This window comes from Myotis yumanensis, unplaced genomic scaffold, assembly GCF_028538775.1.
Source record: "Myotis yumanensis isolate MYYU_CA2020_CCGP unplaced genomic scaffold, mMyoYum1.0.hap1 SCAF_2, whole genome shotgun sequence".
In the NCBI taxonomy this organism is placed as follows: Eukaryota; Metazoa; Chordata; class Mammalia; order Chiroptera; family Vespertilionidae; genus Myotis; species Myotis yumanensis.
The window spans coordinates 7,109,197-7,132,713 of NW_027223753.1; the positions used below are offsets into that span (position 1 = coordinate 7,109,197).

At 57.0% G+C, this 23,517-nt stretch overlaps 1 protein-coding gene across 1 annotated transcript in view; it reads left to right on the forward strand.

Moving 5' to 3' along the window:
- Positions 1-2,423: 2,423 nt before the first annotated feature.
- The window catches only part of TNFRSF8 (TNF receptor superfamily member 8), a 67,601-nt gene continuing 46,507 nt past the window's right edge, over positions 2,424-23,517 (forward strand). The window contains exons 1-3 of the mRNA XM_070404106.1: positions 2,424-2,500; positions 6,888-7,139; positions 21,630-21,717. Of these exons, the coding sequence (XP_070260207.1) occupies positions 7,074-7,139; positions 21,630-21,717 (154 nt within the window). The 5' untranslated portion in view covers positions 2,424-2,500; positions 6,888-7,073. The remainder of the gene's footprint in view (positions 2,501-6,887; positions 7,140-21,629; positions 21,718-23,517) is intronic.

The following is a 23,517-nucleotide window of genomic DNA, read 5'->3' on the forward strand; positions in this document are numbered from 1 at the left end:
GGGCGGGGGGCTCATCTGGATCGGAAGAGCCTCTCTCTCTCTCTCTCTCTCTCCCTCTTGCTCTCCCTCCCTGGGGGCTGCCCCTGGCCCTCCTGTCGGGTACACAGCATCAGGGACATCCCTGCACAGACAACGCCCAGGGGACACACTGTCCTTAACTGAGCTGCCGTCACCATCGGTTGCTTCTGTGTCTTTTTTGCACCCAGAGCCTCTGGTTCTGTGATTAATATTGGACTCGGCTTGGTTTCCTGAGCATCTAAATGACTCACCCCATTCACAACAGCCCTGTGAGCCGGAAGGTCTGGGGGGACAGGGGCTCTGTGACGGGGAGTTGCGGCCCCTGAGGTCATCCCGTCCTGCTGTGGGCCTTGGCCAAGCCTCTTCCTCTCGGTCTTGGCTTCCTCCTCTGTGTGTCACTGGAAGGTGGAGGGAATCGTGGAAACGGGAAAGGACAGCGGGAATTCCTCCCAGCTGCCGGGCCCAGGAGCTTGGAGGGTTAACAGGCTCCGGGGGTTGGACCTGGGAAAACAGACACCCCCCCCCCCCCCCCCCCCCCCCCCCCCGCCAGGGTGCTGTTCGCATTAACCCGTCTGGTCCTCACTACAGCCCTTTGCGGTGGACATCATGGTTTCCATCTTACAGATGGAGAAGTTGAGCCCCGAGTGGCTCAGTTGGTTGGAGCGTCGTCTATGCACCAAAAGGCTGTGGGTTGGATTTCCGGTCAGGGTTTGATCCAGGTTTTGGGTTTGATCCGTGATCGGGGTGCCTGAGGGAGGCAGCCCATCCATGTTTTCCATGTTTCTCTCTCTCTCACTCCCCGCCCCCCCTTCCTCTCTCTAAAATCAATAAAGCTTAAATCCTTTAAAAAAATAAAATAAAATAGACATTGAGACTCAGAGAGCGTGAGTGACTTGCCTAACTCCGCACAGCTAGGAAATGTCAGAGACGGAACTTGACCCTGAAGAGCAGAGCTGGGCGTGTCCCGCAGACTCGAAGGGAAGCAGACCTCCTCTCTCTGCCACTGTCCCTGGAGCCTCAGACGAGGGGCCTCCTCAGACTGAGCAGGCCATCAGTTCCCGGCCCCTGATTTTACAAATAAAGGTGCTGAGGCCCGGAGAGGGCAAGCCACATGCTAATTGCAGATCTGGGCTCAAACCCAGGCTCCTGACTCGCCATCTAGTCCTCCCACACCCAGAGCTGCCCCCACCAAGCTGGAGCCCCGGCTGGGGGGCCAGAGGCTTGGGAAAGCACCCCCGCCGTGGCTGTGTGACCAGCAAGCTGGCCTGTGCTGAGCAGGACATGGTCACCCACCTGCCTCACCTGATGGGCTGGGAAAGACCTGACCCCTGAGGTTCTCGCCTGTGCCGCCACCGTGCCCGCAGCCCCTGTGTGACTCACTTTTGGCCGGAATGGTGAACGCCATGGTATATTCGTCCCCGGGAAGGGGAACGCAGGCTATGAGCATCCCAGTTGCGGACTTGAATGGAGAGGTCTGGGGCCAGAGCAAGGGCCTGGTGCCCCTGGGAGCGGGGCAAAGGGCAGCTCAGCCCTTGCCATTTCTCCCCCTGCATCCCCAAGCGCTTTCCCTGTCCCCTGTTTTATTCAGGGCACAGTGCAAGCCTGGAAGGCTGCCCGGGAGCGTTAAAGCCAACATCTGGCAAAGACGGAACTACGTCCCAAGATCCCCACCTGTCTCCTGTGTTCTCACACCTGCGCAGTCCCCCCGTCACTGGGGAGAGCCAGGCTGTGTTACATGCATCGTGGACATGACCAAGTGTGACTTCTGAGGCTCATCACAGCGTGGCTTCCGCCTGGCTCTCCTGGGGTGACTTGCTCTGGGGGAGGCCAGCTGCGTGTTGTGCGGACACCCAGCAGCTTCCTGCCCACAGTGGAGGGGCTCGTTTTGGAAGCAGGTCCTCGGCCCCAGTCGAGCCGGCGGATGATTGCAGCCCCAGCTGGCATCTTTTCGTTGTTGTTAATCCTCCCCCAAGGATATAATTTCCCATTGATTTTTAGAGAGAGTGGACGGGAGGGGGAGACAGAGGGAGAAACATCGATAGGAGAGAGATGAGAGACACATCGATGGGCTGCCTCCTGCATGCGCCCTGACTGGGCCAGGGGATCGAGCCTACAACCGAGGAACATGCCTGCCTCCGTCCTTGATCGGAATTGAACCCACAACCCATCAGTCGGAGGGCTGAAGCTCTAACCACTGAGCAACTGGCCAGGGCCCAGCTGACATCTTGATTACAACCCCTGAGCCAGGGTCACCACCAAGTCTTTCCTGGATTGCGGAGCTACAGAGACCACGTGACATAATGTTTCTTGTTGCTCTAAGTTGCTATGTTTAGGTAACTAATACACTCAGAAGCGACTCGCCTGCAGTCACGTGGCCAGACCAGGGCATCTGCCTTGTGCTCTTTCTCCTGGGGAAGCAAGGGCGGCTGGCGCTTAGAAGTCAGAGGGTTTCGGAGCCACATCCCAGCCTTGCCACTCTCAGGTGTGTGACCTCAGGCAAGTTACTTAACTACTCTGAGTCTCAGTTTGTTCATCTGTGAAATTGGGATAGAGACACTGACCTGAAATCTTGTTGCCAGGATTACATGTCTGGCCAAGGGCCTGGTTATAGTGTGTGTGTGTGTGTGTGTGTGTGGAGGGGAGTTGCTGGGGTTCGCTCAGGCAGGGGGGAGCCCCTAATGCAGTGGTTCTCAACCTTCCTAATGCCACGACCCTTTAATACAGTTCCTCATGTTGTGGTGACCCCCAACCATAAAATTATTTTTGTTGCTGCTTCATAACTGTAACTTTGCTACTGTAAACAATATGTAATTATATATGTGTTTTCCGATGGTCTTAGGCGACCCCTGTGAAAGGGTCGTTCGACCCCCAAAGGGATTGCGACCCACAGGCTAAGAACCGCTGCCCTAATGGTTGTCCCCAACTCTGAGGAGTGAACTCCCTGACGCCAGCCTTCAGTGGCCCCTTCTCACCGCCGTCCTAGGGACCAGAGCTGAGTGGCCAAGATGCAGCTGGTGTCCTGGGCCTCGAGAAGGGGAGACTTCTGGGGCTTGAGTTGGAGGCAGCCAGACACGCAGGTCCTGCCGGAGAAGCCCCCCATGAAGAGGCCTACTCTCCTCGAGGCACCTGGGAAAGGTACCCCAAAAACTACCTGGGCCAACGAGAGCAGAAAGACGCAGGCTTCTCCCTCCGGTTTCCAGCCTCCTACCTGCCTGCTGCTGCCGGGGGCAGAAAGAGTCCCTTCATCTGCCAAGGGTATTTCGGGGCCATTTTGGGGCTGGGGTTCCCAGCTGTTGGGGAAGTCCCTGAATTTCCTGAGCTGGGTCAGAACCTGGTGTCTTGCTCAGCATCCCTTTGGTGACACGGGTTCCCAGTGCCCTTCGGAGCGCTCGCTGTGGCACCTGCCTTCCGCCCCCTCCCTCTGAGACGCTGTTCACCTGCCTGCCTCCTGCAGGCCCGGCTTGGCTCTGGCAGCCAGGAGGGGCCTTGACCCCCACCCCCCCATCCCACATCAGGGCCTGCGCTGCGGGCCTAGGGACTTCCCCTCCTGGCTCTTCAAAGCACTTTCACACGCGCTGGGAGTTCAAGAGCGCCCGAGACCTGCAGACGCACTGAAACCCAGGCACCTCCATCCGGGGCCTTCCTTCTCTTAGAGTCCCACCAGGTGCCGTTTCCTAGGCGTCTACACTTCCACGGCTCAGGCCGCCTCCCCCGGGATGGGGCGCACTCCCTGCCGCCTGCCCATCACTGGCTCACAGCTGCCTGCCAGGCGCCGGCTCCCAGGCACCCTGGGTGTCCAGGAGCCCCCAGCTTCCTGGGGCAGATGGATGCCCGAGCCAGTCATTACAGTCCTGACACAGTGAGATCAGTTCTAGAATTGAGGCACAAAAAAACGACAGAAACCGCCTTTCTGGCTGGGAAGATGCTGGGGGAGGGGCAGGACGGTGCCAGGAAAGCAGCAAAGGGGAGGTGGCTTTGGGGCAGGTTCTGAAGAGCAACGGGGGTCTGAGGGGTGTGCTCTGTGGAGGGCCAGGGTGGGCAAAGGCGTGGACGGGGAGAGCGTGCGTGGTGTGTGCGGCTGAGCAGGGATGAGGGAAGAGGCTGGAAGTGAAGCTAGAGAAACGAGTCTGAGCAGGGCTGGGACCGGTCTTGAGTACCATGGGCTCTGGGGAGCCTAGTGGAGTCAGGGCTCTGTGCCTCGGTTTCTCACCTGCAGAATGGGCACAATAGGCTCTCCTCCATGGGGTTTCCCTGGGGATTCAAGGAACGGATGCCTGAAAACTCTTAGCAGAAAGTAAGCACTCAGCGCCACCTATTATTATTACCATTAAGTAAATGTTATAAATTTTCAGGTGACCAAAACCCAGCTTCCTTGCACCCCCTTCTCCCCCCAGAAACCTCTGCAAGGTCCCTTTAGAAGACCATGGAAGGGAAGGACAGGAGAGAGAGACAGGTGTCCATTGCTATAATGATCTTAAAAAAAAATTTTTTTTAATTAAAACAAAATTTTTTTTAATGGATTTCAGAGAGGAAGAGAGAGGGAGAGAGAGAGACGGAAACACCAATGATGAGAAAGAATCATTGATCATCTGCCTCCTGCACGCACCACACCAAGGATCGAGCCTGCAACCCAGGCATGTACCCTGACCGGGAATTGAACCGTGACCTCCTGGTTCACGGGTCGATGCTCAATCACTGAGCCACGCCGGCCGGGCTATCATGATCATTTTTTTAATATAATGTTCATTTTTAATGGGTGTGTAGTATTTCATTAAAGGAACATACCACAATCTATTTAACCATTCTCTGTTGTGATTCTTGGCATATTTCCAAGATTTATAAATAATATTTTAGGAAATATTACTTGTTTATAGTTTCTTTTTCCAGTTGAACCATTTCCTTAGTTTTTCTTTGCTAGGGTGAAATTACTGAACCACAAGCCGTAAATATATTTTTTTTGTGGGGGACTTTGCTAAGAATTGCCGATTACTTTCTGAAAAGGGTTGTAACATTTACCAGCACAGTATGAATGCATGTTCCACTTTGGGGTGGGATTTTACCAAAGTTGTTGTTATAAAGGGAAAAAAAAAACCCTAATGAGTTAATGTCTCAAAGGGATCAAAGGATGTTTTAATTTGCATCTCTTCAATTGCTAGAAAGATGGAACTTTTAAAACGTGTAATTGTGTTAACTTGAATTTCCCCTTGTGTCAGCATCCTGATGTTGGGTTGTGTTTGTGCGGTGAACAAGCATATCTTTATTCAGAGCACCTGCAGGTCTGCAGTGCAAACCTCTGGACTGGGAAGGAGCATTCCAGGTCGCCCCACCACTGCCCGGTTCTGTGGCCATCCTGCAGGGTCACTTCCGCAATCACTCACTTTATTTACTGTCTAACACGGTCCCAGCTCACGCACCCCAGGCCTGGTGCACCCAGGGGCGAGCACCCAGTGCGGGCAGGTTTTCCATGGAGAAGCCAGGAGCTCAAGGAGGGTCCTGGTGGGAGACCAGGGCTAGTGGGCCGCGTTGGCAAGATGGGGCCTGACAACGCCTTGCAGGGCAGGCTGAGGTGCAGATGTCCGAGGGCCTTGGGCCACTCCGGGCGCCGGGAAACGGCCGGAGCACCTGGGACGGCTGCCTGTGTCGGAACCTCGGTTTCCCCATCTGAAGAAAAACAGACGCAAGGCCAGCAAATGAGCCCTTGACCGGCAGCCTAGTCAGATGCTCAGGAAACTGCATGGGGCGCAGAGTGCAAGGAGCTGAGAGCCCATGGGATGGAGAAGCCCGCGCAGGGAGAGGCTGCCCACGCCAGCGAGAACTTCCTTCCAAGGAGGGGTGTGTGGTTCCTTCTCTCAGGTCAGACCATTAGGCTCCTCTTCTAGGCACAAAACTCTCAGGGGGCAGGAGAGCACCCGTGAATTGATAACCAAACGTTATATTCTTCTCACCATCAGTTCCTCCAATAGTCCACCTACCCACTCACCCATCTGCCCATCCCCCACCTGCCCATCCATCCACTCACCTATCCCACCCACCCGTCCATCCACCCATCCATCTATTCATCCATCCACCCACCGCCCACTCATGCACCCATCTGTCTCCCAATCATCCATTCACTCACCTACCCACCTATCCACCCACCACCCATACATCCACCCACCCATCTGTTCATCACCTACCCACTCACCCATCCGTCCACAACCTACCCATCCACTCACCTACCCACCCATCCACCCACCACCCACCCATTCACTCACCCATCCATTTATTCATCTACCTACCCACCCACCCATTCACTAACCCACCCACCCACCCATTCACTCACCCACCAATCTATTCATCCACCCACCCACTCACCCATCCCCTCACCACCCACCCATTCACTCACCCACCCATTTATTCATCTACCCACCCACCCACCCATTCACTAACCTACCCACCCATCCATCCACCTCCCCACCCGTCCCCACCCATCCACCCCCTCCTCATCCCTCTAGCGTCCATCTACTGTTGCATTTACAGTAAACACATATGAATGGGGTGAGTGGTTGGTGGGGGCTCTCCCCGCAGTCTCCCTCCTCCAGGGTCTCTCCAGGGAGGAGAGAAGTGTGAGCTGGTCGGTGTCAGGAGTAGGAACCTACTCAGGTTTTGCTTTTCCGTGGGGTGGGCGTGCAATGGGAGCATTGGGACCAGCTGGAGACCCCCCATCTCCGGGGAGTCCCTCCCTCCAGGGTGGGAGCTGCCCTTCCTGCACCTCAGGCCACTTGCACTGGGGCCACCCCTTCTGTCGAATCCAGGACCAGCCACTGAACAGCAAAGGGGGGCGTGCCTTGTTCTGAGTCATCTCCGCACGTGTCTTTTTTTTTCTCCAGCTGCCAGGTGGCCCACTCTTTGAAGCAGTCTGGGTTAACCACTGTGCCTCCGGGAGGGAGAGGAGGGGGAGAGCGAAGGAAGGCCGAACCCTGGGGAAGGAGCAGCGACTTCACAGCGTGAGGCTGGGCGCCAGCAAGGCTGCCCCCTCCAGCTGAGCGGCGGCCTGAGCCCAGCCTCCTCCCGGGATGTTCGCTCTCCACGCAGCAGCGCTGGGGCTGTTGCTCCTGGGGGTGCTCCAAGCCTTCCCGCAGGTAAGGGGGTGTCGGGAGCCTGGGGAGGCGCTGGCGGTCCAGAGCGCCCTCTTTCCCACCGCTGCCTTGAGCCGTGGACAGCGTGGGGCAGGTGGGACACAGGAGGAAGGAGGCCCCCTCGCCTCCCTCCCCACCCAGCTGGAGTGAGGGGCTGCAGGTGACAGGCAGGGGCACCCGAATACGCAAGTGTCATAAGGTGGGAGGGTGGCTGACGGGCTCGTGGGGTGCCCTCCCCCGCCTGGCGGACACCCGGGACTATTCACTTATTTCTCATCCACTGAGCTGGGGTCTGCCTGCAGGAGAGCGGCTGCTTGTGGGTGGGGTCATGGCAGGTGAGGTGGGGACCCCAGGGTCGGGAAGGCCAGGGGGGCCTCCCTGGGCCAGAGAGGTTGCTGTTGGGGCTCTTCTTGCTGCACACCCCTGGCCCCTAGGCGGCCACTGGCTGAAGGTCTAGGGAGGGAGGGAGAGGTGGATGAGATGCTTTTCAGTTCTAGGGCTTCAGGCAGAAGGAGGGGGAATGCAGGCGCCCCCTTCCTTCCTCAATGGGACACCGTGAGCCCCCCCCCCCCCCCCCCCCCCCCGCGTGCAACAGAGGGCAGAGGAGGCTGCTGGCCGTGTGACAGGACAGAGACCCAGCGGAGAACCCACCCCCAGCCCCTAAGCCCTTTGCTGATGACCTGGCGGAGGGGAGACTCTGGGTGCCAGGGTCTTGGGGAGATCAGGGGGAGGGAGGGGTGTGATCGGGACCTCGGGGAGCTTTGATGGTATTTGGTGGCTGGAGCCCATGTGCTTCCTTTCTATGGAGTGGAACCCCGTCTTAAGTAAAAACAATAACATGCGTTTTATTACACACGGAACGTGTCCTTATACCCTCAATGCCAGAAACAGAAACCCTACAGATACAGTGAAGTCTTTGGACCTCGTCTCACCCTGGTTCCTTCACAGATGGAACGGCCGGTGTTCCTTTGGTTTCTAGGACTCGACCGGGTTTGGCACGGAGCACAGGGTGCTTCGCTCAGCTTTGCAGGGTCTGCTGTGCGTCCTGGGACCTTTCCAGGCGCCCGCTCGCCTCTGAAAATGAGAAGCAGTATTCTGTCCAGTGCGGGGGGGCGGGGGGGGGGGGGAGGCCATTGTTTAACTACTTCCCTGATGGATGGTGACATGTGAATGTGTGGGGCGTGCGTGTGCCTCTTTCAGAGAGGAGGCCGAGAAGAGAATGCGTAGGTGAAAACGTGGACACATTGAAAGAGGCTGCTGACTTGCCTTCCAGGGAGGCCAGCCACCTCGCCTCCCACGGGCCGCATGAGAGTAGCAACTTCCCCACATCCTAACCGACTTTTGATCTTATCGGGAGTTTTTATTTTTGTCAATGTGATCAGTGATAAGGCCGTATCTTTGTTGTCTTCATTTGCATTTCCCGCCGACTAGAGAGCCTGAGAGTCTGAGCGGCTTTCGGGGCTCAGACACTGGGCCATTTCTTGGCAGGACGGGGTGCCCGTAGAGGAGGGGGCTTGGTGCTGACCGGGGCCCCTCAAGCCTTTTCCATTTCTGTTGCCCCTGTAAACGTTTGAAAAGTTCATTATTGAAAAAAAAAAATCAGGGCTTGACATTTCAACCCATTTTTCCTGGTTTGGTGACGGCACCAATGCGTTCTTGCTGTGCGTCACATTCTGAGAAAGAGATTTGGCCTCTGCCCCTCATACCACAGTCTCCCCAAGTGACCTGGCATTACTCCCCGGATGCTGAGAGAAGAATCCTGTGCTCTCTGCCCTCCCTGGCCTCCACCTTCTCCAAGAGGCACCCCGGGGGGAGGGGGGTGGGGCTGGGGAGGGAGGCCTAAGGTCTTTCCCTGAGAACTTAGGACCCCCCCCCCCCAATCATGTTTCAGGCCAGGCTGAGGCTACAGGCCAGCCTCCCTCCCACCTCCACGCCCCCTACTTTCAGCCAGATGTGGACCTGGGCCCTGCGTGAGCCTGGGGGAGGGGACCCCTGATGGCTCTTTGCTGGGGATAAATAACTAGAGCTAGGGACCCCCCATGGAGGGAAGTGCTCATGGTGGGATTCCCTGGCAGGAGGGCTGGCCAGCCGCCGGGGTCTGTTCAGGAAAGGGGGTGTTCCCAGGGCACCCACATCCCTGCAGGAAGGCAGAGTCTGCCTGGATGAGGTGACCCTGACCTCGAGAGGGGGGCCCTGACGGACGTGCAGGGCAAAGGGGGTGCAGGCTGATGGGAGTCAAGGCCTCCCTTCCTCAGAGAGGCCAGGGCAGCAAGGCGAGCGGCGTGGGGTGTGGGGGTGCCCATTACTCAGCCTGAGAGCAGCCAGTGCTGGGAGAAGGGCCGCGCTTACGGGAAGTCTCTGCTGCCGCTCCCACTCATATCTGACCTAGACCCGTGTTTCTTGAGTTCGTTGTGATTCATCCTCAGGCCGGGTGCACCTTCCTCACCCCACTTCGCCTGGGAACACCATCAAAAGGAAAACGGCGGAGGGATGCCTGCATCTGGGCCTGGGGAGCGCCCGGGGGCTGGGGTCCCGGGCACAGGAGGTTAGGTGAGCCCGGCCACGTGGCCTCCTCGGGTGGGCGTGTGCACTGACTGCCCCGGAGGCAACGCGTCTGGGATCACGGCCCCCATTGCCAGGTGAGGATGTGAGGCCCAGAGGCGGGGAGGGCCTTGCTCGCTGTCCCAGGACTGGTCAGGGCAGAGCAGGACCCGAGTCCCAGACCCGAAGGAGAGAATGTCCACAGAGGCAGCTCTGGATCAGGGCCAGTCCTCCGGCGTCTCTCTCTCCTCCCACCTGTGAGCTATTGGGTTCCGGGAAGCAAGCCCTCCTTCCAGAATCTTCGCTGCCTGTGATCAGAACCCACTGGGCATTCTCCGTGGCCTCGCTGCTGGGCAGGGACTTTCTATACGCCACTCATTCCGCTTACTCGAGCGCCTGGGTCTTTGAGGACAATCATCCAAGTATGCACGTAGTCATTCAGTCACGCATTTATTCGTTCGTTTAGAAAACCGTACAGGAGCAGCTGCCCTGGGCCAGGCATGGCTCCAGGTGGGCGCTTTTGTTCCAGGCTGTTCCAGGTAAGCACTCAGCCTCCGCTTGCAGGCCTCTGGTGATGGGGCGCTCACTCCCACCCAAGGCCGCTCGTGCTACCCTGGCTTAGCACCCACATTTATTAAAAAAAAAAAAATTCTTTATTGATTTCAGAGAGGAAGGGAGAAGGAGAGAGAGATAGAAACATCAATGATGAGAGAGAATCATTGGTCGGCTGCCTCCTGCACACCCCCTACTGGGGATCGAGGCCGCAACCCAGGCATGTGCCCTTGGCCGGAATCGAACCTGGGACCCTTCAGTCCGCAGGCCGACGCTCTATCCACTGAGCCAAACCGGCCAGGGCAGCACCCACGTTTAGATGGTCTGTATGAGGCACTGACATCTGTCTCCTCAAAGCTTCTGCCCATTGGCCCTGGTGGAAGTGGGGACTGCATGAGGAAGTTGTCTTCGCCTTCCTTGGAAATGCCTGCCAGCAATGTTCGGGCTTCCACCCTGGGCCCCGGGGCCTCCCGGCCAATCGCACCATCCAGGGCCCCCAGCATTCCTTCCTCACGTGGCATGAGCTCGATGCCTGTTCATCATTGAGTTTGAGAGAGAGAGGAAGGGAGAGGGATAGAGAGACAGAAACATAAAGGATGAGAGAGAAACATCCATCGGCTGCCTCCTGCATGTTTCTCTCTGAGGACCGAGCTCACAACCTGGGCACGTGCCCTCCCTGGGAATCGAATCCTGACCTCCTGGTTCATGGGTGACGCCCAACCACTGAGCAACACCGGCCTGTTCTTACCAATCCATTCATTCCCCAAACATTTATGGAGCCCCATTGTGTGCCAGGAGTGTTCTGGATGCTGGGGGGACCCCCATGCCCAGCCCGGCCAGCCTCTGCCTCATGGAACTGACATTCCCTTGTCGACAGACAGGCTGGAGCTAGTTGCCGTGGAGGTGATTATAACCAGGAGGGGAGCGAGGAGGGCCTCCAGGAGGTGGTGACGTGCACAGGAATGAAAGCGGGGAGTCTGCAGTGGAACCTGAGCAGGAGCGTCTGGGCCCAGAGAAGCAAGGCTGGGGGAACAGGAAGGAGCCCGCGTGGCTCGAGCAGTGGGCGAGGAGGGATGTGGTGGCAGAGGCGCAGGGAAGTAAGGAAAAACCCAGACCTCTGTGGACTGTGGTGTCGGAGGGGGAGGGACACCCCGTGACCGGCTGTGGCGTTCCCGTCTGCTGTGGTGGGACACGGGTGGGCGAGCAGGGAGCCAGGCTGGGGCTGTGGTCCAGGGAAGGGCCGGCAGAACCACACTGTCCTGGAGAGCAGAATCCACAGGACCTGCCGATGGGCCGAGTGCTAGTGGAGCACGTGCAGAGGGCAGGAGGGGGGGCGGGATCCTGTCCTGATGGGGGCTCCGCCTCTGGGTGGATGGTGGTCGCTTCCCGAGGCAGGAAAACTGGGCACGGGACAGAGGGGTTTTGGAGAAAAGCACCAGGTCTGTCTGTTTTGCCCACATCCGAGCATCCCGTGGGGTGGAGCGTGGAAGTATGGAGCGCTCTGCAGAGCTCGGGCCCCTCGTCCCTGTCTCTGGTACCAGAGGCGACTGCAGAATTCCCGGTGTCGTCCGACCACACCTCCCTTGCTGGCGCCCCCTCACTTCTGTTGATGTCGCCCGAGATTCCCTATGTTCTTGGCCACCCCGTTATCTTGTCGATTCGTTCCAGTCCTGAAGGTAGAGTCTTCCGTTCATCCTGCTGACATGTTATGTTGGCTTTCTCTCTCTTTTTTTAAAAATATGTTTTATTGATGTTTTACAGAGAGGAAGGGAGAGGGATAGAGAGAAACATCTATCAGTTGCTTCCTGCACACCTCCTACTGGGGATGTGGCCCCAACCCAGGTACATGCCCTTGACCGGAATCGAACCTGGGACCTTTCAGTCCGCAGGCCGACGCTCTATCCGCTGAGCCAAACCGGTTAGAGCGGCTTTCTCTTGTTGCTGTAGCAAATGATCACAAACTCGGTGTTTTAGAACAACACAAGTTTACTCTCTTGGAGCCGAGGCCAGAGTGTAAGGAGGTCAGCAGGCTGCATTCCTCCCGACGCTCCGGGGCGGGTGTTTCCTTGCTCTTCCAGCTTGCAGGGCTGCCTGCATTCCTTGGCCTGCGGCCACGGCCACTCGGACCTCTGCGTCCACCTTCGCCTCTCCTTCTCTGACTCGCCCCCTGTGATTCCATCGGGCCCACACGGAGGACCCGGGACTCTCTCCTCATCTTAGAATCCCGAACCGAATCGCGTGGGCACAGTTCCTTGCCTGGTAAGGGAACATACTCATATTCACACGCTCCAAGGATTAGGACGTGGACCTCTTTGGGGGCCCTTACTCTACGTACCACACCTCATCTTGTTGAATCTGGCCCATTGCTTGTCTTTCTTTGGGGAGAGTGTAGAGCATCTTGGTTAAGAGTATGGGCTTTTGCCCGGCTGGCGTGGCTCAGTGGTTGAGTGTTGACCTATGAACCAGGAGGTCACGGCTTGACTCCTGGTCAGGGCACATGCCTGGGTTGCGGGCTCGATCCCAAGTGTGGGGCGTGCAGGAGGCAGCTGATCCATGAGTCTCTCTTATCATTGATGTTTCTCTGTCTCTCTCTCCCTCTCCCTTCCTCTCTGAAATCAATAAAAATATATTTAAAAACCCAAAACATTAAGGGATGAAACATTAAAAAAATAAAAAAAGTATGGGCTTTTGGGTCAACCCTGCTTCTGGCACTCACCATAGGGTGCTCTTGGGCAAGTGAAGTCACTTCTCTGTGCCTCAGTTTCCCCAGCCACAGAAGGGGAGCCCTAGCAGCAGCGATCCTGTAGGGCTGTGGGAAGAATCCTGTGAGCTCATATGTGAAAAGTGCTGAGAACAGCTCAGAGCGAGTGCAAGTGAAGGTCAGCCATGCTGAGTGCCTGTTGTGTGCGAGGACAGGGCTTGCCCCGGAGGGTGGCGGCCTGGGAAGAGAGATGCAGAGAACAGTGTGACCAGCACGGTGTGGAGATCTGTGCCAGGTCTGCGGGGGCCCGCAGGGGCCGTCCTCCCCTCCCCCTGGGTCTGTGGGGGAGGAGGCCCCAGGCTTAGACACCAGCTGCAACCCCACTTCCAGGGACTGTAACCTGAACCACTGGCCCACGCACCAGCGGGGCTCTCTGGGCAGCAGGGCCGGCCGTGGGAAGTGAGGAGTCAGCAGCTGCAAAACTTGGACTTGAGGCCAGATCTTGGTCTCATTGACTTACCCACCTCCATCCCACCCATCTTCTCTCCTATCTTTTTAAAAATATATTTTTTATTGATTTCAGAGAGGAAGGGAGAGGGAAAGAGAGAGAAACATCAGTGATGAGAGAGAATCATTGATTAGCTGCCTCCTGCACACCCCACACTGGGATGGAGCCTGCAACCCGGGCATGTGCCCTGACTGGGAATTGAACCGTGACCTCCTGGTTCATAGGTCGACGCTCAACCACTGAGCCACGCCGGCCGGGCTCTTCTCTCCTATTAGTTGCTCTACAACCATGGGTGGCTCCCCATTGCCAAAGGCTACATTTCCCAAAGTCACTTCCAGGGAGTGGTGGTTCCATGAGAAAAGGGTTCTGTGGCCAACTAAGTTTGGGAAACATCTTGTCCATCTGCCCCCAACCTTTTCTTGGAGAATCAGAGAGCAAGTGAGCACATACAAGGCACTGAGAGGCCCTACGATTTCACGTGAAAACCTCTCAGATGGGACCCAGGGATCCTTTGTGTTATTTTGTTTTGCCGGTCACCTGTGGACATCCCGCAGACCAGCGTTGGATGGGACACTATGTGGGAAAGGGCGAGTAAGGGCTGACCGTCTGGCCCTGCCTCCTGGGCCCATCCCTTCAGCTCCCCCCAGGGTCTTCCCACCTTCACTCACACACGGCAGTGCTCCTCCTCCAAGAAGCCCTCATGAATCCTCAAGTTCGTTAAAAAAAAGAAAAAAGATATGTTATTGGTTTTGAGAGAGAGAGGAAGAGAGTGAAATATTTTTTTTAAAAAATATTTTTTTATTGATTTCAGAGAGGGAGAGGAAGCGAGAGATAGAAACATCAATGATGAGAGAGAATCATTGATTGGCTGCCTCCTACACGCCCCCTTCTGGGGATGGAGCCCACAACCCGGCCATGTGGCCTGACTGGGAATCAAACCAGCAAACTCTTGGTGCATGGGTGATGCCCAAGCAACTGAGCCACACTGGCCAGGGCACCAAGTTAGTTTTTCCCCCTGCCTATCTCATGATGCTTATTCTGCTTTGTGTTTGTGACTCCTGTGTTTTTCTGATCTCATCTTTGAGGTCTTCTCCCTCCCTTCCCTCCTACCTTCCTTCCTCCCTCCCTCCCTCCCGCCCTCCCTTTCTTCTTTCCTTCCTTCCTTCCTTCCTTCCTTCTTCCCTCCCTTCCTTCCTTCCTTCCTTCCTTCCTTCCTTCCTTCCTTTCTTTCTTCTTCCTTCTTCCCTATCTTCTTTCCAGGCATTGCTATTTACTATCTCCCATGGGCCTGTTCTGGGAGCTGACTCATGACATGGAACAGTCTAGAATCGGCTTTTGTGTCTCCCCGAGCACCGAGCCCAGCGCCTGAATCCTCTGTGTGATGGTAGGGGACTTAGGTTTATTCTTTGTCTTCTCAGGCGGGGCCCTGTTTTAGTTTCCTATTGTGGCTGCATTACCACAAGCTCAGTGGCTTGAAACAACACAAGTGATGATCTTTCGGTTCATAAGTCCGAAACCGTTGTCACTGGGCCAGAGTCATGGCTGCCTTCCTCCCTGGAGACTCTGGGGAAAATCCAGGCCCTTGCCTCTCCAGCTGCTGGAGGCCACCTGCATTCCTTGGCTTGTGGCCCCTTCCTCCGTCCTCACGCCAGCTGCAGAGCATCTCTCTGACCCTGCTTCCATCATCATCACGTCTTCCCCAACTCACTCTCTCTCCCTCTCTCTCTCTCTCTCTCTCTCTCTCACACACACACACACACATTTTTAAGGACCCTTGTGGTGACATTGGGACCACCCAGGTAATCCAGGATCACCCACCCATCTCGGGGTCACTGATGAGCAACCTTAATTCCCCTTTGGCCTGAAGGTGATATGGTCAGAGGTTCTGCAGATTAGGACGTGGGCACCTTTGAGAGCCCCTGTTCTGCTGACCACAGACCCCGCCTCATCCCCTCCTTCCCTCCCATTGGGAGGTTCTCGGTGAGGATGGCCACTGTTGTAAGCTCCCCCCCAGAGACGGCGCTCCCGGTGCCTGGGCTCCGTCCTCCAGGCCTCCAGAGCCCATCCGCTATGGCTGCTTCTGTGTCTGCCTTCGTTGGGTTTTACCTTCAGCCATGGGCTGGCCAGCACAGAGCCACGCAGACTGCCCCTCAGCTCCCTGGAGGCCAGAGGTGGGACCTGGGGGAGCCTCCCTGGCTCGGCACACAGTGTGGCAGCGGGAGGGATGCGGCCTGCATGCGGCAGGGACAGGCTGTGTGTCTGGGGGTGGGGAGGGGAGAGTGTTTAAAGTGGGGGAGGAGGATAACTTCATTTCAGGTGTCTCTTTGTCTGGAGCTCAGGTGGCCCCTTGGAGTGGAGAGTGGGGTTCAGGGACCCCAGGACTAGGTGACAAACCCCAGTCCAGTGGTTATTGATGAGCGGGCTGTGACCTACAGGAGAATGGCCCTTTAAGATGTCCACATCCTAATCCTGGGAACCTGTGAATATGTCACCTTGTCTGGAAAAGGGGATTTTATATATTTATTTTTTATTTTATTTTTAGAGAGAGAGGAAGGGAGAGGGATAGAGAGATAGAAACATCAATGAGAGAGGAAATCACCCATCAGATGCCTCCTGCGTGTCCCCCACTGGGGATCAAGCCCGCAACCCCAATGTGCCCTGACCGGGAATCGAACCGGTGACCACTTAGTTCCTGGGTTGACACTCAACCGCTGAGCCACCCCGGCTGGGCTGGAAAAGGGGACTTTGCAGATGGGTGCGGCCCTTGAGCTGGGAGATTGGCCTGGATCACCCAGGTGGACCCGCTGTCCCCACAGGAGCCCTTGAACGTGGAGAACTTTCTGGCCGTGTCACAGCGGGATGACACGGAAGAGAGGGATGGGCAGGACTCGAGCCACCGTTGCGGGCTTTGCAGGTGGAGGCAGGGGCCCTGAGCCAAGCGAAGGGAGGGCCCGTGGCAGCTTGAGGAGCCGGGAAAGACAACAAAGAGACAGGGCCTCAGTGAGAACCACAAGGAAATGGACTCTCCCCTAGAGGCTCCCGCAAGGACCCAGCCCTGCCCACCCCTTGACTTAGCCTGCTGAGACCTGACCTGGATGGGTGGCCAGGGAGGGGTGCTGAGGAGAAGGCATGCATGGGTGAGGCCTCAAGGATGCGTTGGGGTGTTCTGGACGAGGGGAATGGGGTGGTCCGGGGAACAGCGTGTGCAAGGCTGCTGGAGGGAGGCAGGGAGGGAGGGGGTGTAAGTGGGGATGGGAGGAAGGCTGGGGGGACAGGCGCCAGAAGAGGCACAGGCCAGGTGAGCCAGGGTTGGGGGCCGGGTCTCCTGGGCCATCGTCAGGAGGTTGGGCTTCAGGCCTAGTTGGGTTGAAGCCATCTGAGTGTCTTCCATGGGGGAGGGGAGGGGAGCAGATGTGTGTTGTGAAAAGGTCCCTCTGGCGTCGCACTGTGAGTGGGCTATGGGGGATGGGTGGGTGTGAGAAGGCCCTTAGACGGCCGCTGTCCAGACCAGGTGGTAGGGAGGTGAGGAGGAGCTGGTGGATTCGAGGGCAGAACTGGACAGGAGAGCCTGGTGGGTGAGAGGCTGTGCAAGACGACCCAGGCTCTCCCGCTGCCTGGCTGTGTGACTTAGGCAAGTTTCCTGACCTCTCTGTGCCTCAGTTTCCCCATCTGTAAAATGGGATGGATGGTAGGTATAGGGTGGGGCCTGGGATTCTGCATTTTGAGCAAGTTCACAAGGGATGCCAGTGCTGCTGGCCCAGGTTCCTCACCTTGAGTAACAGAGGTGAGGGCCCCTCAGGATGGATTTGGGGTGCCCCTCCCAGCTCTGCCCAGCTCTGGCCCCTTCGGATATTTTGTGTCTGATTGTACTCTTCCACCCCAGCGCCCCCTCCCCGCCGTAGACGCTCAGCTGCTACAGGTGTGGCCCAGCCCCCATCCCTCTCCACGCTGAGCAGGTGGGGCTTTCTGAAAGTGATATTTACCAGGTTTTATAGGGAAAACCAAACCACCTGAAACTAGACAGGCCTAGAAATGGGAAGGTTTCAGGCCACTCTCTCTTTATCTTGATGCCACTAAGGTTGAGCCACAGGCCTTTGGTTGTACAGCTCACCATTCTGCGGACACCCCGCTCTGCCTCGAACCTGCCGGGGAACCCCACCCAAAAGCCCCCCTTCCAGGCCTCGGGCTTCCCCCTCCCACTCTCCCCGTTCTGTCCCCGCTTCCCTCCCAGGCCATGGCCAGAGCCCAGCCCAGCTGTGTCTCCACCTTCCCCAGGGGCAGCGGGAACTGATGGGCTGTCCAGGGGCTGGGCCCATGGCCAGTGGAAACTGGTGGGGCCCTTGAAACTCAGGAGGTCAGACTTCCCAGGCTGCCGCTAACATAGATGCCCAGGCTGCTGCCCTCTCTGCCAGGAGCTGGGGTGGGTGAGGGGCCCCTGTGAGTGGGCAGTGGGAGACCATGGGGGTGGGGCAGTGGGGAAGATGGGAGAGAAGGCAGAGAGAGTGATGAATGGAGCTGGGGGTGAGCGCTGTGCCTGGGGCATGAGACTGGACCAGGTCTTGGGGACCACAGACAGTGCTGCAAGGGCAAAGCTCAGGTCCCCAGGCGCCACCTCTTTCTACTTACGGCCCGGGAATACCCTGGGCAGGTGGGGTGGCCTCCCCGCTGGAGCCGCAGCTCCTGGGGGGCGCTCGGGGCCCACCCAGCTCTCTGGCACACAGTAGGTGCTCCATGCGCTTGTGTGGTGGTCAGGAGTCAGCTGACCTGGACTCAGCTCCTGACCCGCCACAAGGTGTGAGCTTGGGCGGGTCTTTCACCTCACAGACTGGCTTCCATGGTAACAGGGTCTCACGGGGCTGTGGGTTCAGTAACTGCTGTTGCCACGTCTACATGCATTGCACTGACCCCGTTTTCTGGGTGCCTGTAAAGCGATGACATCATAGACAACAACAAAAAATTCCCCAGTGTCTCTGCCAGAGAAGGCCAGCCCAGTGGGAGTGGGGTGGAGGGTGGGGCCGAGTGATGGCCCCACCTCGACCCCACCTACATCTCTGGGAATGTCTCGGGGAGCTGGGGTCCAGCACCGCCATAGGTTTAGGGGAGTAGCCCCTTCCCCATAAGCCCCATATGAAACCCCGGTCCTCTACTCCCTTGGTGCGGCTCTGATGGGCTACAATTGCCCCTCTGGACAGCAGGAAGACAGCTCCCCCTGGTGGCAAGCCATGGCCTGACACAGACTTATTGTTGAGCTATTTATTTGTGGTTTTATACAATTGTTTTATTTCTCTCTCTTTATGTATATACATTATTATTATTATTATTATAATATTTTACTGATCCATTTGCAAGTTTGTTGCAGACATTTTGATCCTTCACCCTAAACATAGCAGCATCTTCTCCAACAAGGGCATCTCTGCCTTAAGTCCACGTTCAGGCATTGGACATGGGTACAACATAATCAGACATAAAGTCCTCGTTCACATTTCGTCAGCACCTCAAATTCCCCTTTACAGCGACCCCTGCCTTCCGCCTCGACTCGGGGTCCAGCCCAGACATTGCATTTGGTCGTTCCGTCTCTCTAGTCTCCTTTATTCTGGAACTTTCCACAGCTCTTCTTTGTTTCATCGTTGGCATTTTTAAAGGGTCCAGGCTAGTTGTTTTGTAGAAAGGCCTTCAGTTTGGCTTTATCTGATGTTTCCTCATGATTTCGTTCGGATTATGGACTTTTGGTAGAAAGACCACAGATACAATCGGCCCTTCTTAGGCCATTTTTATTTAAAACTAGAGGCCCAGTGCATGAAATTCGTGAACGGGTAGGGTCCCTAGGCGTGGCCGGTGATTAGTGCCAATCTGTGGGATGACTGGCGGGGTGATCCGGGGGGGCCCCCTGCTGGTACCCGCCTTGGCTGGCCTAGGGCCTGTGGGCTGGGGGCAGCTTCTGCATTGAGCACCTGCCCCCTGGTGGTCAGTGTGCATCATAGGAACCAGTTGTTCTGTCATTCGGTCTATTTGCATATTAGGCTTTTATTATATAGGACTAGAGGCCCGGTGCATGAAATTCATGCACGGGGGAGGGGGGGTGTCCCCTCAGCCCAGCCTGCACCCTCTCCAATCTGGGACCCCTCGGGGGTTGTCCAACTGCCTAGGATTGGGCCTAAACCGGCAGTCAGACATCCCTCTCATAATCCGGGACCACTGGCTCCTAACTGCTCACCTGCCTGCCTGCCTGATTGCCCCTTACTGCCCCTCCCCCCTGCTGGCATGGTCACCCCAACTGCCTCCCCTGTGGGCCTGGCTGCCCCATGCAGCCTGCTGCTTGGTCGTTTGGTCACCCCTCACTGACCCCCCTGCTGACCTGGTCGCCCCACGCAGCCTGTTTGGTTGTCCATTCGGTTGTGGTGGTCACTTAGGCTTATATGTATATAGATGGGGGAAGCCTGTGACCCAGAGAGGGGGAGAGAACTGGGAACACAGGGAAGCTCCAATGCCCTCTCTGCCCTTAGTTGCTGTGTGGCTTTGGGTGGATGATTGCCCCTCGCAGGTGCAGTTTCCTCACCTGTGACCTGGGGTGGTGATCTGGCCCCAGAGGGAGATGTGTGACGGGGGTCGTGATACTAGATACAGTGAGTTCCCTGTTCTCTGCCCCTTACACCCCTCCGATGGCCTGGGGTGTGGCGGCAGGAGGTGAAGGGCAGCCAGGCTCCCCTCCTCTGTCCCCGGGACCTGGGGAGCCCATAGCTGTTGATGAGATGAGCAGGCAGGCTGGGCGGGGAAAGCCCAGGCCCAGGACCCAGAAATTTCCCCGCACTCAGCAGGCCCAGCAGGGCTGAACCCTCACCCCCGGCCCAGCCACCCATAGGCTTCCAGGCTCACTTGGTGGATGCTTTGGGCCAGGGAGGAGGACCTAGGTGGTCCCAGCAGATCCCTGCCCCTGGAGAGGCCCAGCAGCCTGGTTCACTGGAGGGAGGAGGCTGGGCGTGCGCCGGCAAAGCTGGTGCCTGGAGGTGTGCAAACGTCAGGTTATATTTATTATTTCAGATTTATGTGGTGATGTTTCAGGTGAGCAAAAAGAGAAGAATGTTATGCACGCTCCACGTACCCACCCACCTCCTGTTACATGGGCCTCCTGGCTGCTCTCTGACCTTAATAGAAAAATGTATTCATTTTTCACTTTTCCCTTGAGTGGAGAGAAGAGCAGAGAAGCCCCTTAGGCAGCCAGGCCTCTGGGGTGGGGGTAAATGGCTTCAGCTTTTCTCCTGGGAATCAAGAGGGCCCCACCCCACACATCCCATAGGTGGCCTCCTCCTGTCTGTCAGGCACCATCGGGGCTGCTGTAGGTACCCTGGTGGGTCAGGCTCCCTCCCACCTGGTCTTCTCCCCTCCCAGACCCTCCTTTCCTGGAGCTCCTGGTTGTGGGTCAACCCAGAAACCTGCTTCATGCCCCCCTTTCATTCTACCAGGAAGGACAGAAGTCCTTCCCCAAAGTCGCAGCAAGACTTTCCTCTCTCTCTCTTTTTAAAAATATATTTTTATTGATTTCAGAGAGAGGGAGAGAGTTAGAAACATCAATGATGAGAGAGAACCATTGATCGGCTGCCTCCCGCTCGCCCCACACCGGGGATCGAGCTGGTAACCCTGGCAGGGGCCCTGACCGGGAATTGAACTGTGATCTCCTGGTTCATAAGTTGAAGCTCAACCGGGGAGTCTTGAGTTATGGAGGCTGGGGTTCGAGGAGATGTGAGAACAGGTGTTTCTGTGCCTTTGGTAACGTGAGGCTTGGTCTCAGGCCTGGCCTTGACAGTGACTGGAGACCTGGCCTCCTGGGACCCGAGGGCCTGGAGCAGCGGTTCTCAACCTGTGGGTCACGACCCCTTTCACAGGGGTCACCTAAGACCATCGGAAAACACATATATAATTACATATTGTTTTTGTGATTAATCATTATGCTTTATGTTCAATTTGTAACAATGAAAATACATCCTGCATATCAGATATTTACATGACGATTCATAACAGTAGCAACATTACAGTTATGAAGTAGCAACGAAAATAATTTTATGGTTGGGGGTCACCACAACATGAGGAACTGTATTAAAGGGTCTCGGCATTAGGAAGGTTGAGAACCACTGGTCTGGAGGGAAGATGGGTGTCTGGGACCCATCAGGCCTCACCAGTTTGTCTTACCCTCCAGGGTCGAGCCCCCACGACCCCCTGTGCTGGAGACCCCAACCACCACTATGTCAACGCTGACGGGAGGTGCTGTTACCGCTGCCCTGAGGGTGAGTGGGGTGCTGGGGCTGGGGGAGGGGGGATTGGGGTGTGGGCAAGATGGAAGCCAACGTCGTCATTGTCATGTTGACTGTCGGTTCTGAAGGCCATCCCATCATGAGTTCTTGTTATATATATTGATTTCAGAGGGGAAGGGAGAGGGAGAAAGAGATAGAAACATCAATGATGAGAGAGAATCATTGATCGGCTGCCTCCTGCACACCCTACCCTGGGGACTGAGCCTGCAATCTGGGCATATGCCATGACCGGGAATCGAACCGTGACCTTTTGGTTCATAGGTCAATGCTCAACCACTGAGCCACGCCGGCCGGGCTGTGAATTCTTGTTTTTAATGAATAGCTGCCCCTCATAGAGCATGTTCTATATGTGCACTAGGCCGAGACCGTCACATGCATTGCTTCGTCTCATCAGATCCTCACAATGATCCTTTAGGATTCCCATTTTGCAGATGAGGCTATGGGGGTGCTTCAAGGTTAAGGAACTTGCCCAAGGTCACGAACTGGGAAATGGAAGAACTGGCTGGGCTGGAGCCAGGGTTCTGTGACCCCAGAGTCAAGCTGTGGATATCCCCTGACCACCCTTCATTTCCGGGCCTGGACGCCCATCCTCTCGGCCTCCAAGGTTGCCGTCTGGAGGGTGACAGGCCACAATGCACAGGTCACTGGGGATCTATGGCCTGAGCTGGGCAGGAACCCTGGTCCATCTGTTCCCAGACCACGAGGGCCAATGGAGCCCATGCTCAGGCCAACGGAGGACCGAGAGAAGCAGACACGATCCCAGCTGCACGAGAAAGGCAGACACTTCCCACATCCTCCGGCCCCCGTGACCCCAGCCTGGTGGGCCTTGCCAGAGAGCGGGTGGGGCGAGAGGCATCCGGCCCCAGCCTCCCTCCACTGGGACAGGATGACCGGGAGGAGGGGCGCCCTTTGCCCCCCGGCCCTGCAGTGACTGGGGTGGCTGAGCACCTCCTGCCGCTGTGGTGGGCGGGGCATTTTGGCGGAGTTTTATTGACCTTGTGCTTCCGGGCAGACAAGAGAGGAAAAACGAAAAACCCGCAAAAACCCCTTCCTCCGTGTGTCGGGGAAATTTCTGACATTTTGCCGCCCTCCCCTCCGCCATTGGCGCTCAGCTGTGTGGCAGGGCGCGGGGGCGGCTGGTGGAGGAAGGAAACAGGGGACCTTTGAAATTGAGAAGTCAGATGTCACCGAACGCCTCCTCTGGCCCAGGCCTCTAAAGTCCTTTCCAGCATCCGTGACAGCCGATCCCCAGCCCTCTGCTTACACACCCCCGGTGACGGGGCGCTCACTCGCTGCTTCATCACAGTGGCCGTGATTGACATGGATGGAGCGTGCTCCGTGCCAGCCACTGTGCTGAGCCCTTTGCCTACATATGAGCTCACTGAACCGGAGGGGGAACACGGTGCCGCTCAGGGATTTGTCCATGGTCCTGGGCCAGTAAGTGGCTCAGGTGGGGCTCGCATGCGGCCGTCTAACTCGGGACCCCAAGCCCTTCCATCTTATTCGGTGCTGACCCCCATGGCCTTGCATTTGGGAGGCAGCAGAGCATATCCGAGAAGAGCCCAAACCCCTCACTTACTCTGCACCCTGCTTCCGGGATCAGCCTCCTGCCTGGGCCCAGAGCCGCTGCCTGCAGGGAGGGACCTCCCTGCCCAGGTATGGGGGGGCCGTGTGAAGCCAGGCCTGGTGCCAGCTGGAGAGCACAGGGTGATGGGGGCCAAGGCAGTGTGTCCCACCTTGTGCCAGGAGCCGAGGGTTTCTGCCAGGGCGGCG